Raw genomic sequence first — 14,113 nt, forward strand, 5'->3', positions numbered from 1 at the left:
TGAGAAGCTGCAAAGACTGCTCATCTTTTGCTTCCTCCCAGCTGGATGAAAGATGCCTCCACTCTCCCTTTCTAGAAAATCTAAGTTGAAAGAGGAGAGGCTGCATGTGCTGTATCTGCAACCCCTTTGCTGCTCAGCTGCAGGCTGGTGTTATCTGTGCCTGCAGAAACCAGACAGGGTAACAACTTCAGTCAAAGCCACTGGGCTTGACAGGAGTTGTCACTCGTACCATCCTGTCTGTTCCCTCGTGCTTGACACTGAAAGTGAATCTTCACAGCACCAGCTCTTGGAAAAAGTGACTCACCGAGACTTAAGGCAGAGAAGGCACTTCCATTTGGGGGCGTTTGGGACTAAGACACTAAAGGAGATGAAGCACTTTGTCATTACATCTTTGCTACCGTTCACCTCCCACTGATGAGATCTAAGGGCAAGGGAGAGAGAAAGAACATCTTCAGCCTCATAAAATCTATTGTTATGGGGGCTGGAGGACCACAGAGATGTTCTCAAGGTTCCAGCTCTTCCTAGTGGTCTGCCACAGCATCTTTGGGACTGTCCCTTTTTACTTGCCAAGCCCACCGTGTGTTTGGAAACAAAGGATGAAGGGGTTGCTAACACACAGCTGAACCTCTCACTCACGTACAGCCAAAAGGAAGACTCAAAACAAGTGAAAACAGGGCCCTGAATAGTATCATTTGGCGATGGGAGACATTCCCGGTGCCCCTTGTCCACGCTGTCAGCCACTTCCCAAAACCCAAACCTCTTAAAAAAGAAAAGAAAAAAAAAATGCCTTGAGAATATTCAATATTTATTAAAAGTGCAATAAAAAGAAACAGTTTTTCTGTCCCTGCGACAAGGGGCCAGAAAGACCAGGCAGGAAACACAGCCAAGGTTTGTCATTGTGCTTTTGTTCAACCCCTTCTGCTCAACACCCGGAGCCGGCACTCCAGCCACTAACACCCCAACCCTGCAACAGGTCCATCCTGTTCCAGAGACCTAGGAGGACTTCCCCATCATCCCCACGCACGCTCTGGAGGTTCAGGCACTGGCACTCGGACCCAAGGCACTTTCAGACAGCGATGAATCCTGCAGGGAGGGGTTCTTTGGCAGGACTATTTGCAGGCCCTAGGGCTGGAGCAGCAGGAAGCACTGGCGGTCACAAGTCAAGACTCATTGACCGAGCTGGAACACTCCGCTCAATGACACACTCATTGTCAAGGCACTGGTCGCATCACAACCGCTCCTACAACACCCCCACTCAGCAGACACAACACTTGCTTTGTTATAGCTTTGCAGGGGAAAAAAAAAGAGGTCACGCAGCCAGGTAACGGCAGAGCTGCACCAAGCTTAGAGGGGCCCAGCTCAAAAGGTTCAGCTCTGTCTCCTAGGCTGTTACTCGCTAGAGGTGGGTAGAAGCACAGCTCACAGCCAAAGCTGCTTTTCTACTCCTCAGCATCCCTCACGTGGGTGGGAGTTCACTTAGCTCAACACTCAGACCCACACAGAGATGAAGATGCTCAGCTCTGTGTCCCAGTTCTGCTGTCAAACCCACGTGCAGAGCAGCTAGCTGGCTCTCACGCCGGACGGCAGCAGCCAAACAGAAATCAAGAACTGGTACAGCCAAAAGTGTGAGAAGAGTCGACTGAGGTGCAAAAGCCCGGGGCCAGGCAGTGCTCTCTATTTCTCACCCTCACAGGCAAAGTTACTCCAGGATTCAGTCTAAAAACACTTCTAGCTTAGAAATGATTGACCTAATGAAAACATTAAAGTGTGCTAACGTTTTACTAACGCCCGAAGTGGGCAACCCTGGGAAAGCTCCTAAGCAAGCAGTCATTTCCATTCCTTTTAACAATTTCTGTGTAAAAAATAAGAACCTTAAATTAAAAAAAAAAGAAAAAACAAGAATTAAAACTGAGCCTTGATGCCCTAATGAATGTCCAGAGGCACTTCCACATAAATATCAACCTACTGATACAAGGGAGAACAGAAGATCCTTCTCGTGAATAAGTTAGGTCAAGGCATGTTCTTAGGCACAGACTCCGCTTGCTTCTTAGTCAGCTTCTTCCTTCCTCGCTGAGTCCAAGGTGCTTGGGGAAGGCAAAACAGGCAAAACAAATTGTCCGCGATTGCAGAACTTGGAAAGGGTGGACGTAAACACTGCAAATCCTGCATTCCAAAACAAGGAGGAAGAAGGGCGGTTTATAACTGGGAGAAAAGTGTGTTGATAAAGTCACAGAGCTGAGACACTCCCTGTCTCTCCTATGTTTGCATACGTAGCACCTAATGTTCTCGCAGCCTGGTGGCTTCCTGACATAGCTGTCCAAAAAAGCCCATCTCCCCCTCACTGTTAATCTTTTAAATGTGTTTCCCTGTTGAGATCTCATTACCCATTTCCCCTCCATTCTCCCACCAGCAGCTGGGCTCAGCCACAGCTTTAGGCTCCATCAAATTTCAAAGCAGAGCCGCTTTCCCTGATGGAGGCAGAGCCACAGGGATCTGCAAAAGCCGAGCTGAAGAGGAGCTGGATCAAACGCAACGTAAACAGACTGTGGTGACACTCCAGTTAATCGAGGGAAGCGTTCCTACCTGTACAGCCTCCACACAGCTCACCTCCGGCTCCCTTATCGCCCTGTGTTACTCATCCCTGAAACCTTTGGGCTTTTGATGTTGAGGTTCTCGTAGACGGAAGCTGACTCATCGTCAACCCTGTCAAGAAACAAAGCCTCGTTATTAACAGCCTCACTGCACCAAACAGCACCAAAGGCAGGTGGCCAGTGGGAAACGGGTAATGGCCTAAGAAAAGCTCCTTTTTTCCCTCCCCAGCCTTGTTGACAGGACAACATTGGGTTACCTACTGTTCTCAATTGTTTTCTCTCCTTCTGGCTGGGCCACCCCCTCCTAGGTTCAAATACAGCTTGGGGATGGAGCCCTGAACCTTCCTCCACGTGGCAACCTTGCATGGATGTAAAGCTTCTGCAGGATCAGCAGCTACAGTTCCTGGTACTTCCTATGCCTGCTTCCTCTACATACCCAATTTCTCTGGATTTTCCAAAATCTGATGCAAGGAGAGGGCTGCTCCAGAGGCCAGACCCAGATACTTCTAAAAGCAGTCTCACACCCAAAGCTGAATTCACAGGAGCTCTCTGGAGCCAACAATACCAGCCACGTAGAGCTCACCTTGCACATCTCAGTCCCACACAGTCCTCCCTGTCCTCATCTATCAGGGCTGCAATTTCAAAGTTGGGCATTTTAAACAGGATGTAGACACTAAATCCAGCAGGATTTGGAAGGTTCCTGATGCCAGCAGAAGATCCAGATTTAGCTTTAAGCTACATGAAAGCAAGGTCACTAATGCATCATCAGAACAAAGTGCCACAGGAGCCAAGCAGCACCCTTCCCTGCCTCCTCCTGCCCCCTCCTGGCTCCCAGGGCAGCAGCTGCTCCAGCTCCATCCCAAAGCACCTCGGCTGCCAGCCTGGCTCTGGCTTTTCCCACAGAATTAGCCCTGGGGACAGCGCACGGCTGGGCACAGCGGGCAGGAGCCACCAGTGCTCTGATGGTGGCCAAATTCCCAGAAAAAAAGTGTGACATCTTTTGCCCTCTTCTCTTCAGCTGGATTTTTTTATTCTGCACGCACTCAAGCATTTCTGCTTCCACTTTAACACCCACTCCTCTGCTCCTGCATTGCTGCCTCTTCTTTCAAAACCCAACATGCTATTCAGGGTGCCCAAAAGCTCTGATATTATACCTGATGTATGTCCTTGCTCACTCACCTTCAACTTATAACCCCCTCTCCATCACTCGCTGATGTCCCATTACTCAAGGGAAGAGGGGAAAATCATAATACCTTTTTTTTTTTGTCTCTGCTTATATAAGGAACTCATGCTCCTTAGCACTTGCTCCTTTCCACATGGGTGCGAACCCACCTCCTTCTGCTCTCTTCTCATCTGCCTTCAGATTTTGCTATAAAAGTCCCTCAGTGGCGGTCACACAGTTGCACTCTAGCCAATTCTCCAGAAAAAAGGATACAGGGAACTGCTCGTTAAAGGCTTGGATCTGTTTCCTCCTCTCCAATGCTGCAGAAGCAGTTTGCCCAGGCAGAGAAACATCCCACTTACACAGACTGGGTCCGTGGTGAGGGGGGCTGCCCTTTGGCTCGGCTTTTTTCCATAGGAGAGTAGCCAATGTTCAAGTAGTCTCGCTCTTTCCTTTTACTCTTCTGAAAGAGAAAGCAAAGACAATAAAATCCCACATAAAGCAGATACAAAGGAAAGCCTTACAAGAGCCCATATGCCAGCAGGAAAGTAGTGGGTGTGGGTTTATTTCCCTGTGTTCAGGGTAGTATTTGAGTTCTAGGGAGATGATGGAAGAGGAAGCAGCCTCAAGCTGCATCAGGGAAGTTTTGATTGGATATCAGGAAAAATTTCTTTACTGAAAAGCATGGTGAAACCCTGGCAGAGGCTGCCCAGGGCAGTGGTGGAGTCTCCATCCCTGGAGGGGTTCAAAAAACACGTAGATGTGGCACTTCAGGACAGGGTTTAGCAGGCACAGTGGGGTTGGGCTGATGGTTGGACTGGATGAGCTTAGAGGTCTTTTCCAACCTTCACAATTCCATAATTCTATGAAGTGGTGTTTGGTGTAGGGCATGTTCTGCCCTTGATTTTCCAAGCAAGCCAAACAAGACTCACCTGTTCTTCTTCCAACCTCTTCTGCTCAGCCTCAATGAACTGCTGAACAGCCATGTAAACAAACTTGTACTGCGCCTCCGTTTGCACCATGCCCGAGCGCTGCCTGCGGACCATCTGGATGGTTTTGGGGATGTCGATATCGCAGTCCAAACCTGCTCAAGAGGGAGAAGGGGAAGTTTAGAGAGTGGGAATTAGGTTGAAAAATCACTTTCTTAAAGACTACTTTGAAAGCTCTCGGTATCTCGCTGCACCCAGCGCCAGCAAAGCCCAGAATATTGTTAAAGCATTTGGTGCATCTCTGCGCTTAGGAGATCCTGCCAGAGCACCCTGGACTGAGAACGGCTGAGACAGGGCTCGTCGCCTTGGGAAACTAGGTCTGTTCTGCAGTAGCTTCCTACAGATCCAGACTTCCCACCCTTGTGTGGTTTATGAACTAGATAGAATCACTACTGAAGAGGGTCCACCTGCCTGAAGGCTTCCAGATCAGACCCAGAGATATCACAGAGAGTTCCATAACAGGTCTAGAATTTCAGGTAAGGGCGACCGCCCTTCTACACAGAAGGACTTGGGGGAATCATTTCTAAAAGGGCACTGAAGTTACACCCTTACTGAACCCCCACTGCCCAGTAAAAAAAGAGTTGTCCAGGATGCCTTGAAATCCTGGCTCTGAATGAAATGACTCTCCTGTGCTGTGTTCCTGAAAGCATCTCCCTTACTAAAGGGCTGTGCACACTCTTTTAGGGACAGTTCACATTTCATTATGGTAGAGCTCCATTTCTTAGCCCACAGAGAAGCAGGGAACTGGGCACGGTACAAAACCCCTTCTTGCTCTACATTCAGGCTGAGCCTATGCCCACTGTTCCCCAGACAAATCAAAGCCGCTGCTTGGAGATCACGTACCCACGGCTTCCACAGGGGCAGGGGAATCCCATAACAGGTCAGAGCAAGGCAGACAGTGAAAGCCACGAGGCAGACAGAGAGACATACCTTGCCTGTGAATAATATCCACCAGAATATCTATCACTATGATGGTGCCCGTGCGTCCTATTCCAGCACTGGAAAGAGAAAAAGAAAAAAATCACTGCAGGAGGAAACATTCCCAAGAGAGAGTCAGCTCAGCTTCCACACTCATCTGCACGCCTGGTCCATCCTGGGCACATCTGGAACAGCTGCTGTAAGATAAGCCCAACCAAATGCTGATCCTAGATGTTCAGAGCCCAGCAGGCTGCATCAGAGCTGCCACCTCCAGATATTTCCTGCACTGTTACCACTGAGGTTCTGTATTTTTCTATATCTTTACCTATATCCCAGCTGCCCATCAGCATCTCAAGGGATGACGCAGCTGCGAGTGTCACGAAAAAGAAGAGACATGCTTTTTTCTTACCCATCCCCACTGCGGTGCCCCGCTGGAGCCCACTGGTCTGTACCTGCAGTGCACTATGATCGGCCCCGTGTCTGGAATGCTTCGCTGTGCCCGATTCACTTGGTCCAGAAAGCTCAGAACCCCTCCTGGTTCATTGGGCACCCCGTGGTCTGGCCAGCTGAAATACTGATAGTGCTTCACCAGTCTCGGGCGCTCGTCCTGCAGGGACAGTCAGAGAATAGAATCGTAGGATGGTTTGGGTTGGAAGGGACCTTAAAGATCATCCTGTTCCACAGGCAGGGACACCTCCCACTGGATCAGGGGCTCCAAGCCCCATCCAACCTGCCCTTGAACCCCTCCAGGGATGGGGCATCCATGACTTCTCTGGGCAGCCTGTTCCAGGGCCTCCCCACCCTCACAAGAAAACGTTTCCTCCTAAGATCTCAGCTCAATCTCCTCTCTTTCAGCTTAAAACCCTCTCAGCCTGTTCTGTCCCTCAATGAATCCCCTGCCTCACCCTGCAGGTTACACTTCTTTTGATGCAGCCCAGTCAGAAAACCTTGCCTACCAGGAGGCTTCTCCACCTTTTTATCAAACTGGGGCAAAGCAGCCCAGAACTTAAGCAGTGGGATCATTAAGTAGAAAACCCAACAGCCAGAGAAGCCGCAGCTCCCTGCTGGGGGTTCAAGCACCTGCCCCTTTCCCAGCAGACTCACCCTGTCGGTCCGCAAGATCTCCAGCTCCCGCAGGTAGTAGCCCTGGGCCTCCCTCTCGCTCACGTTCCGCACACAGATGCACCCGTACTCCTTGGTGCATCCCTTGTCGGGCCAGTAACGGAAGCATTTGTTCTGCAGCAACAACAGAGAGCAGCTCGTTAGCCAAGAGCGAGGAGCTGGAAGGTGAAGCCCTGGACACCTTGCTTAGGGATGCTGCTGCCTTCAGAGGGGGTGTAGCCCCAGTGGAGGGGTTTAAAGCACAGACAAACACACAGAGTGCTTCCTTCAAACTGGGTATGTACTGGAAATGGCCATTCCTCCATCAGGGACGGGATCCCAAGGGGAATCTCCCTCTCCAGCCACCTCCAGCCTCGGGTAAGCATTGCTTTGCCAAAGGCATAGTCCTGACACGCAGCACCGGAGCTCTTAGTCTGGCCACTGCCTGACTCCTGAGCCCCCCAAGGGGCAACATATTCTGCCTAAACCCCTCCTGTCCTCCAGCCCACCCCCTCTTTGCTACAGTGACTCTGCCAACACAAAGGAAGGCTTGCAAGCAGAGCTATCTTTATCCCATCTCTGCACTAGGCTGCTGCAAGCGCAGCCTCCCCCTGACTCCTAAGCAAAACTGCGAGTGCCAGTCAGAATTAGCCCCTCTCTGCTAGGAAAGCCTGTTCTGGTAAACATCTCTGCACGGAAATTCACTGTATTGCTTGGCCTCTACCACCCCCCTCTTAGAGAAATGCACACAGGTGACACACAGACAGGTTGTATAATTGCTTTTGTCCCTCACACAGCTTGCAACACCCCCCTCCGCTGCTCTCCAGCTTGCTGTAACAAGCACGATGCTTTCTCTCTCTCTTTCTCTGCCACCTGCAGCTCCCCGGAGCCTTGAAGCAAGTCATAGAAGGGGCATCCCATTAATATTTATCGAGCTGGGAAGACTGGCTGTGCAGAGCAGAGTGGTATGTTTTTTTCATGAAGAAGAGCTAAAGCAACATTACAAGACAGAGGAGAAATGAAATGAAAGCTGGCCGGAGACAACTTAACCAAACACTATTTGTACCAGCAGCAGGTAACTGTCAGGCTTGGAGACAGCATCCCACAAGCGCTCACCCTGCCCCGCTCCACCTCCTTGGTTGTCATGACAATGACGTGACTGTTCTCTTGATACACCATGGCCCAGAAGTCATTCACAGTTGTCTGCAGGCAGCCCTGGGTGGCTATATAGATCTTGCAGTGCTCCGAGTTCCTTCCATCTTCAGGGATGCTCTGAGGAGCAAAGGAGAGGGGGGGAAAAAAGGGTCAGTGATGCTGGAGGGGGAAAACAAGAATTGCTTTAGTGTACCTTTAGCAGCAAATCAGCACAGGTCACCATGCAGGATTTCTGACCTTATTGCTCTCTCTACAATCCCCTGGAAGGAAGCTGTGAGTGAGGTGGGTGCTGGTTTCTTCTCCCAGGTAATGATAGGATAAGAGGACATGGCCTTAAGTTGCACCAGGGGAGGTTTACACTGGATATTAGGGAAAAATTCTCTACTGCAAGAGTGGTGAAGCCCCGGCAGAGGCTGCCCAGGGCAGTGGAGGAGTCTCCATCCCTGGAGGGGTTCAAAAAGCATGTAGAGGTGACACTTTGGGACACTGTTTAGTAGACACGGTGGTGTTGGGCCGATGGTTGGACTGGATGAGCTTAGAGGTCTTTTCCAACCTTAATGTCTCTATGATTCTACTTTCCTCTATTCACCAGACCTGTGAGCACGAACCACTCTCCTCACCAGCTTCAAAAGTTGTCAGCAAAATGGCAACAGATAGATCTCTTGGGATATAATAGAAAAAAACCTCAGTGTTGGGCCTCTACGCAGCAGAAGATGCTGGTCCTGACAAGCCATTTCCTCAAAACTTAACCCACCACTGCACATACCCACCAGAAACATAGCACTGGGCTGAAGGCAACCCCCACAGGGTGTCCTCCCTCTCCCACGTACCTTGATATAGTTGGCATTGATGTAGTCTGAGCCAGGCACGCTCTCATCTACATCTCGGAGTGCCACCCGTGTGGTATCAACTGGAAGAGAAGAGAGAGTCAGCAAGGGCTCCGTATGATTTTTGGACAACACTTGAGCTCTGAAGCATATTTGGACTCAAAGCACAAAGAAAGGAGAGCAATTCACCCATTTCCCAAGCAAAAGGGAAGGACTGGGTAAGAAAGGGGATGGAGAACACCATGAACTAACTGGACCACCCCACCAGGCTGGTGTAACGCCTCTTTCCGACTCATCTATGATCAGAAAGCTCTGCAGGGTTAACAAGCCCCAGAGAAGGCTGTGGAAATCATGGTTAAAAAACCCAAACCAGTGTTTAAAGTCTCCTTACAGGGAAGGATGTTCTTATAGCGATTTTTAGCCTTGTTCTCTGGTCGTTGTCCCTCCTTCCTGGGGTAGAGGAGCTTGCACTCTTGCTGCTGCAGCATCTGTGGAGCAAAGTATAGAAGAAAAAACTGTTCTGGGCAGGCAAAAGGAGTCAGAGGCAAAGGAAGGACTCTTTCAATTTGCTGCTTGGCTTCTTAAAGCTGAGAAGAGCAGAGGGAGTGCTGGCAGGAAGGGAAAGGGAGCCAAGAAGCAGCTTGATGCAAGAGTTAATGGGGGGAGAAGGCACAAATCCCTGCAGGGAGCAAAAGGCACGCAGTTCTTGGATGAGAAAAGAGAAACTGCCTTGGACATGAGAAAAAGCAATGAAAATGAGGACCAAAAAGTAACTCTGTTGAACATGGAAAACAGGGAAAGGAGAAACAGTGTTGAGAAGAGGTCCTCAGTGCTGGAAAACCATGACACTCCCACGCAAATTCAATATTCTTCACCCACAGGCACAAGAGAGAGACAGCACAGGAGCATCCTGTACCTCAAATTCTTCCCAGAAGCCTTGCTTGGCCTTCTCACTATGATCTGCCATTTTATTCAGCTCCTTCACTCTGTTCTCAATGTTAGCGGCGTTGATGCGCGTGGCGTTGAACGGCTGAAAGAGGAAGACAGAACACAAAAGACTTTCAATAATAGAGAGACAGATAAGTTTCCCCTTGAAAAAAAACCAGTTCCAAAATTCCTGGGGGTATTGGGAGGAGTTGGGTCCATTCCTGAGGCCTTGAGTGCACAGCCAAGGACCTCTCTGGACAAGCACGATGAGGAGCCAGCGGGATGTTCTAGGAGCAGGGAGTTTCCGAAGAGCACAGGTAGATCTGTGAATACCATCAGGAGTTTGGGCAACCGACAAATATGCACTAGAGCAGCTATTACCTGCTTCAGATGGACCACAGCTCCAGACTTCTCCACCATAGGGTTTTTCTTATAGTGCTCCACCAGGTCTGTGAGCGTGTCAAACCTCTCTCCTCCCCCAACGTCGTACTTCCCATCTGGCTGCAGGAGAGAACGACGAAACCACAGTGAGACTCAAACCCAGCTGGTTTAACACCCCCAGCTCCTGTCACAGGGTCAGCACGGAGAGCACATTTCTCACCTGGTAGTGGATCATCACATGGGTCACGTGTGGTTTGCGGTCTCCAGTCTCCATCTTATCCTCATTCGTCAGCACCGACAGCACAAAGTCTCCTGGTTTGCTCTGACTCTCCCGTACCAGAAAGCTCCCCGGTTTCCCCTTCTCTGTCAAAAGCTTCTCTGCCTCCTTGCCAGTGAGGTGCCCATGGTACCACCTTGGGGAGCAGCGATGGAGAGCAAGGTCAGCTCAGACATGTAGAAAGCTTTGCCTTTAGACACGAGCTACACTCACTGCTGGGAGCAGTGCTCACAGGAAGCCCATTTCCAGGCTCCCAACCTGCCTCCTGTTCCCACTGGCACGACACCAGCTTGAGTTATTTTAGAAACAGTCCCCAGTGACTTTCCTCCAACACTTTGCAATGTCACATCAATACCTTACCCCGAGGCTGGAAGTGCCAGGGCTTTGCTCAATCCTCCAGCCAAATGTGAAATGGCATCCGTATATTAAACTGCCACGTGACGTATGACAAGCACCGTCATCTAGGAATAGCTTCCGACAAAGCTATAAGAAACAGGATCCTAGCAGTTCTAACTTGAAGGTAGCTGTGTGTTCCTTTATTTCATTAATAGGGAAGAATTAGAGAATGCTAGGAGTCAGCAGACAATAGCTGGATAGTGAGCATGGACAACACTGACCAGGAATAAGATGCTTTGACACAGTTTTGGAAGGGTCCTCCTAGTTGTCATTACTGCTGCTCCTCTCCCAGGTCACCAAGCTCAGCTCAGGGAGAACAGAAGCACCCTGCACGCTCACCCAGAGTGGCAAAACCCGGTTCCCCACTGTGCCAGGAGGCTTCTCCCCCTCCACCCCTGCCCGCAGCTGCGTCTCCAGCCAGTGGCAATTCCAACACGCAGAGGTTTGTGCTCAGCTCCTCCCGAGCCTCGCTGCACGGGGACAAGTTGCTCTACCTCTCCATCTGCGTCCGTCTTGCAGGCACATGGCCCCGTTTCTCCATCTAATCTCTCATAATCCTTTCTCTTGGTCTGCTGACATACTTAGACTCCGTTCCCAGGGAAAACCAGGCTGTCTTTCAACTGGCTCGGTCAGAACCCCTGCCTTGAGGTTAAGCACATAATAATCTGCCCATCCTGGGCACGTCCTCTGCAGCTCAAAGTGCAGCCTGACTGTTCTCTCGGTGCTCTGGCTACACTGGCCTTTGCTGCACAGCAGCTCAGCAAGGCAGCAGGTCTCACCTACCCCCAGAGCAGCTCCCCGGGGCCGACACGCTTCACGTGCTCGTGCTCTGCTGCAGCTTCTGTCGGCAGAACCGTCTGGAGCGAAGCAGAGTTTCTGTTTGCCTCAGAGCCATCAAACCCCATCAACACTCAGCCGTGACTCCGGGCAGATGCCACAGGTCCCACTTTGAAGACGTTGGCTCCTGGCCGGCCAACCGAGCTGCCAGGAATTCAGAGAGGCTCAAAATAATGTTCCAGGGGCAACGCAACGGCATCGCGTCACGTCTCAGCAACTTTGACCCGGAGAACATGTTTAGAGAACAGCAGGCAGTGATGCTGGGTCTTCCCAGCCCCAGCTCAGCATGCTGCAAAGACCTCTAAAGGGCAAGACTCCTTCCCTGCAGGCTCAAGAAGGGGTTTGGATGGCAGGGCTGCACGAGCTGTACTGCTGCTGAGGGCAGAGGGCACCTCTGACCAAGTGCTGCTATTAAGAGGACTTGGACCCTTTTCCTTCTCCTCCTCCCTGATGCCACTAGCTGTGTGGTTTGGAGCAGAAACCTTTATGGAGCCTTGGCAGGAGAAGAAGGGGAAACCCAGCTGAAGGCGTTTTCCACTTTTCAAGATCTTCTGCTGGCTGCCCAGCTGCTTTTTTCATGCTGTCATCTGGAAGGAGCAAAGAAACCACCCCTGGCAACAAGGGCGCACATGAGCTGGAGGGACTTCCCAGCACCTTGGCTCACATGACAGCGTGGAGGGGAGCGCCTCCGCTTCATTTCAGGAACTGAGACTTGTCACAGCTTTGCCTTGCCCTGGCTGCTAAAGTTAGAGTCACTAGAGGTCCCGCTTTGGCATCACCAGCCGCCTGACTAGAAGCTGCCCTTTCCAACCCACCGTGTCAGCCGCCACATAGGACCCTGGGGAAACTGAGGGGGAGGAAAAGGAAAAAAGGGTTCACTGGAGCATCACACACAAAGGGGAGGAAAGAAAGTCACTAATCGGCTGGTGGAAACATCCTGAAGCAGCCTGAGGCAAGCTGCTTCTCACTGCGAGTCAGTCATCCCCATCCCTGTGAGACAGCAGCGTGCAGCTTCTAGGATGAACGGTGGTTACAGGCTCAGATGGGGTGGGTGAAGACCTTTTCCAGGGCATTTCTACCCAGTATTCTGCAGGCAGACACAAGTTATCTGCAAGCCTTTTGTTTCTTTTAAAACCAAAGCTGTGTGCCTCTGAGGATACACCTGCAGAACCCTTTGCAGATGGACTCACGCAGACCTAGTGGGAGGTGTCCCTACCCGAGGCAGGGGAGTTAGAACTGGATGAGCTTTAAGGTCCCTTCCAACTCAAATCCTTCTATGCTCCTGCTCCCAGGTGCTCAAAAGCTACATAAAGCTCATCAGCACACGCTGACACTGAATGAGCATCGGCTTCTGGGTCTTGACAATGGTGTTGAACCAGATTCTGCAAGCAGAGCAGCTCGAGAACCATATCCCAGAGCTGTGCAGCTTTTGGGTTGCAGAAGCCAAAACACACCCAAACGCACCCTGTTTCAGGTTCCTTTCCAAAGCCTGGCCAGGTGCAGCACCACCTTGGGAAGGCAGCATCACCACCACCACCACCACCACCACGTAGGCAGTTAGAGAGCATGGTTTACCTTTCTGAGGTGGGGTCCTGGCAGTTGAGAGGGTACTTCAGCTCGATGACGTTGCTGTTCTTCTCCCGCAGCAACCCCTGCTGCTCGGTGTAGTACTGCACCAGCTCTGCAAGGGTAGCAAACTTCTCGCCTCCGTACAGGTCATAGTAATCCCCAGTGTTCTGGATCTTAATGTGCGTCACCTCATCATTTCTCCTGATGAAGGAAGGCAAACAAGACCGTATGCACAGAATAAAAAACCAGTATTAGCCCCTGAACACATCTACCTCTAAGCTGCATCATGCACTCTCTGCTCATGCAGCAGGGGAAGGGATCTATATTTCTTGGCCAGGATTGCTCAGCCAAGAACTGGCTTTATGCCTCGACAAGCTCCCACCCTGCTCTGCTTCCCAGAAAACCTCACACAGAGGAGGTGAATAATTCCTCCTCTGCCATTACGGAATAGTTTGGGTTGGAAGGGACCTTAAAGACCAGCCAGTTCCACCCCCTGCTGTGGGCAGGGACACCTCCCACTGGATCAGGGGCTCCAAGCCCCATCCAACCTGGCCTTGAACACCTCCAGGGAGGGGGCAGCCACATCTTCCCTGGGCAACCTGTTCCAGTGTCTCACCGCTCTCATGGTGAAAAAATTCCTCCTTCTGTTTCTTCTAAATCTGCCCCTCTCCAGTTTATACCCATTGCCCCATGTCCTCTCACTACATGCCTTTGTAAAAGCCCCTGGATGGGGCTTTGAGTCCTCTGATCCAGTGGGAGATGCCCTTGCCCGTGGCAGGGGAGTGGAGCTGGATGGACTTTAAGATCCCTTCCAACCCAAACCATTCTATTATCCCTTCTAATTCCTACACTACTTACCTTCTTGGCTGGTTGAAGCTCTGACCTCACTCTAGTTTGCAGAGAAAAGTTTTCTATGCACAGAGCATCTAATTAGTTTAAAAGAACAGGAAAATAAATCACCCAAACCAATATATTGCCTAATA

At 50.8% G+C, this 14,113-nt stretch overlaps 1 protein-coding gene across 1 annotated transcript in view; it reads right to left on the reverse strand.

The window, feature by feature from the left end:
- Positions 1-784: 784 nt before the first annotated feature.
- The window catches only part of LOC138730003 (tyrosine-protein phosphatase non-receptor type 11-like), a 51,219-nt gene continuing 37,890 nt past the window's right edge, over positions 785-14,113 (reverse strand). The window contains exons 3-16 of the mRNA XM_069874691.1: positions 13,137-13,331; positions 10,272-10,464; positions 10,052-10,171; positions 9,660-9,773; positions 9,135-9,231; positions 8,747-8,826; positions 7,878-8,033; positions 6,765-6,896; positions 6,113-6,267; positions 5,673-5,740; positions 4,686-4,837; positions 4,116-4,216; positions 2,584-2,703; positions 785-2,163 (exon numbers count right to left, since the gene is read on the reverse strand). Of these exons, the coding sequence (XP_069730792.1) occupies positions 2,619-2,703; positions 4,116-4,216; positions 4,686-4,837; positions 5,673-5,740; positions 6,113-6,267; positions 6,765-6,896; positions 7,878-8,033; positions 8,747-8,826; positions 9,135-9,231; positions 9,660-9,773; positions 10,052-10,171; positions 10,272-10,464; positions 13,137-13,331 (1,648 nt within the window). The 3' untranslated portion in view covers positions 785-2,163; positions 2,584-2,618. The remainder of the gene's footprint in view (positions 2,164-2,583; positions 2,704-4,115; positions 4,217-4,685; positions 4,838-5,672; positions 5,741-6,112; positions 6,268-6,764; positions 6,897-7,877; positions 8,034-8,746; positions 8,827-9,134; positions 9,232-9,659; positions 9,774-10,051; positions 10,172-10,271; positions 10,465-13,136; positions 13,332-14,113) is intronic.

This window comes from Phaenicophaeus curvirostris, chromosome 22 (assembly GCF_032191515.1).
Source record: "Phaenicophaeus curvirostris isolate KB17595 chromosome 22, BPBGC_Pcur_1.0, whole genome shotgun sequence".
In the NCBI taxonomy this organism is placed as follows: Eukaryota; Metazoa; Chordata; class Aves; order Cuculiformes; family Cuculidae; genus Phaenicophaeus; species Phaenicophaeus curvirostris.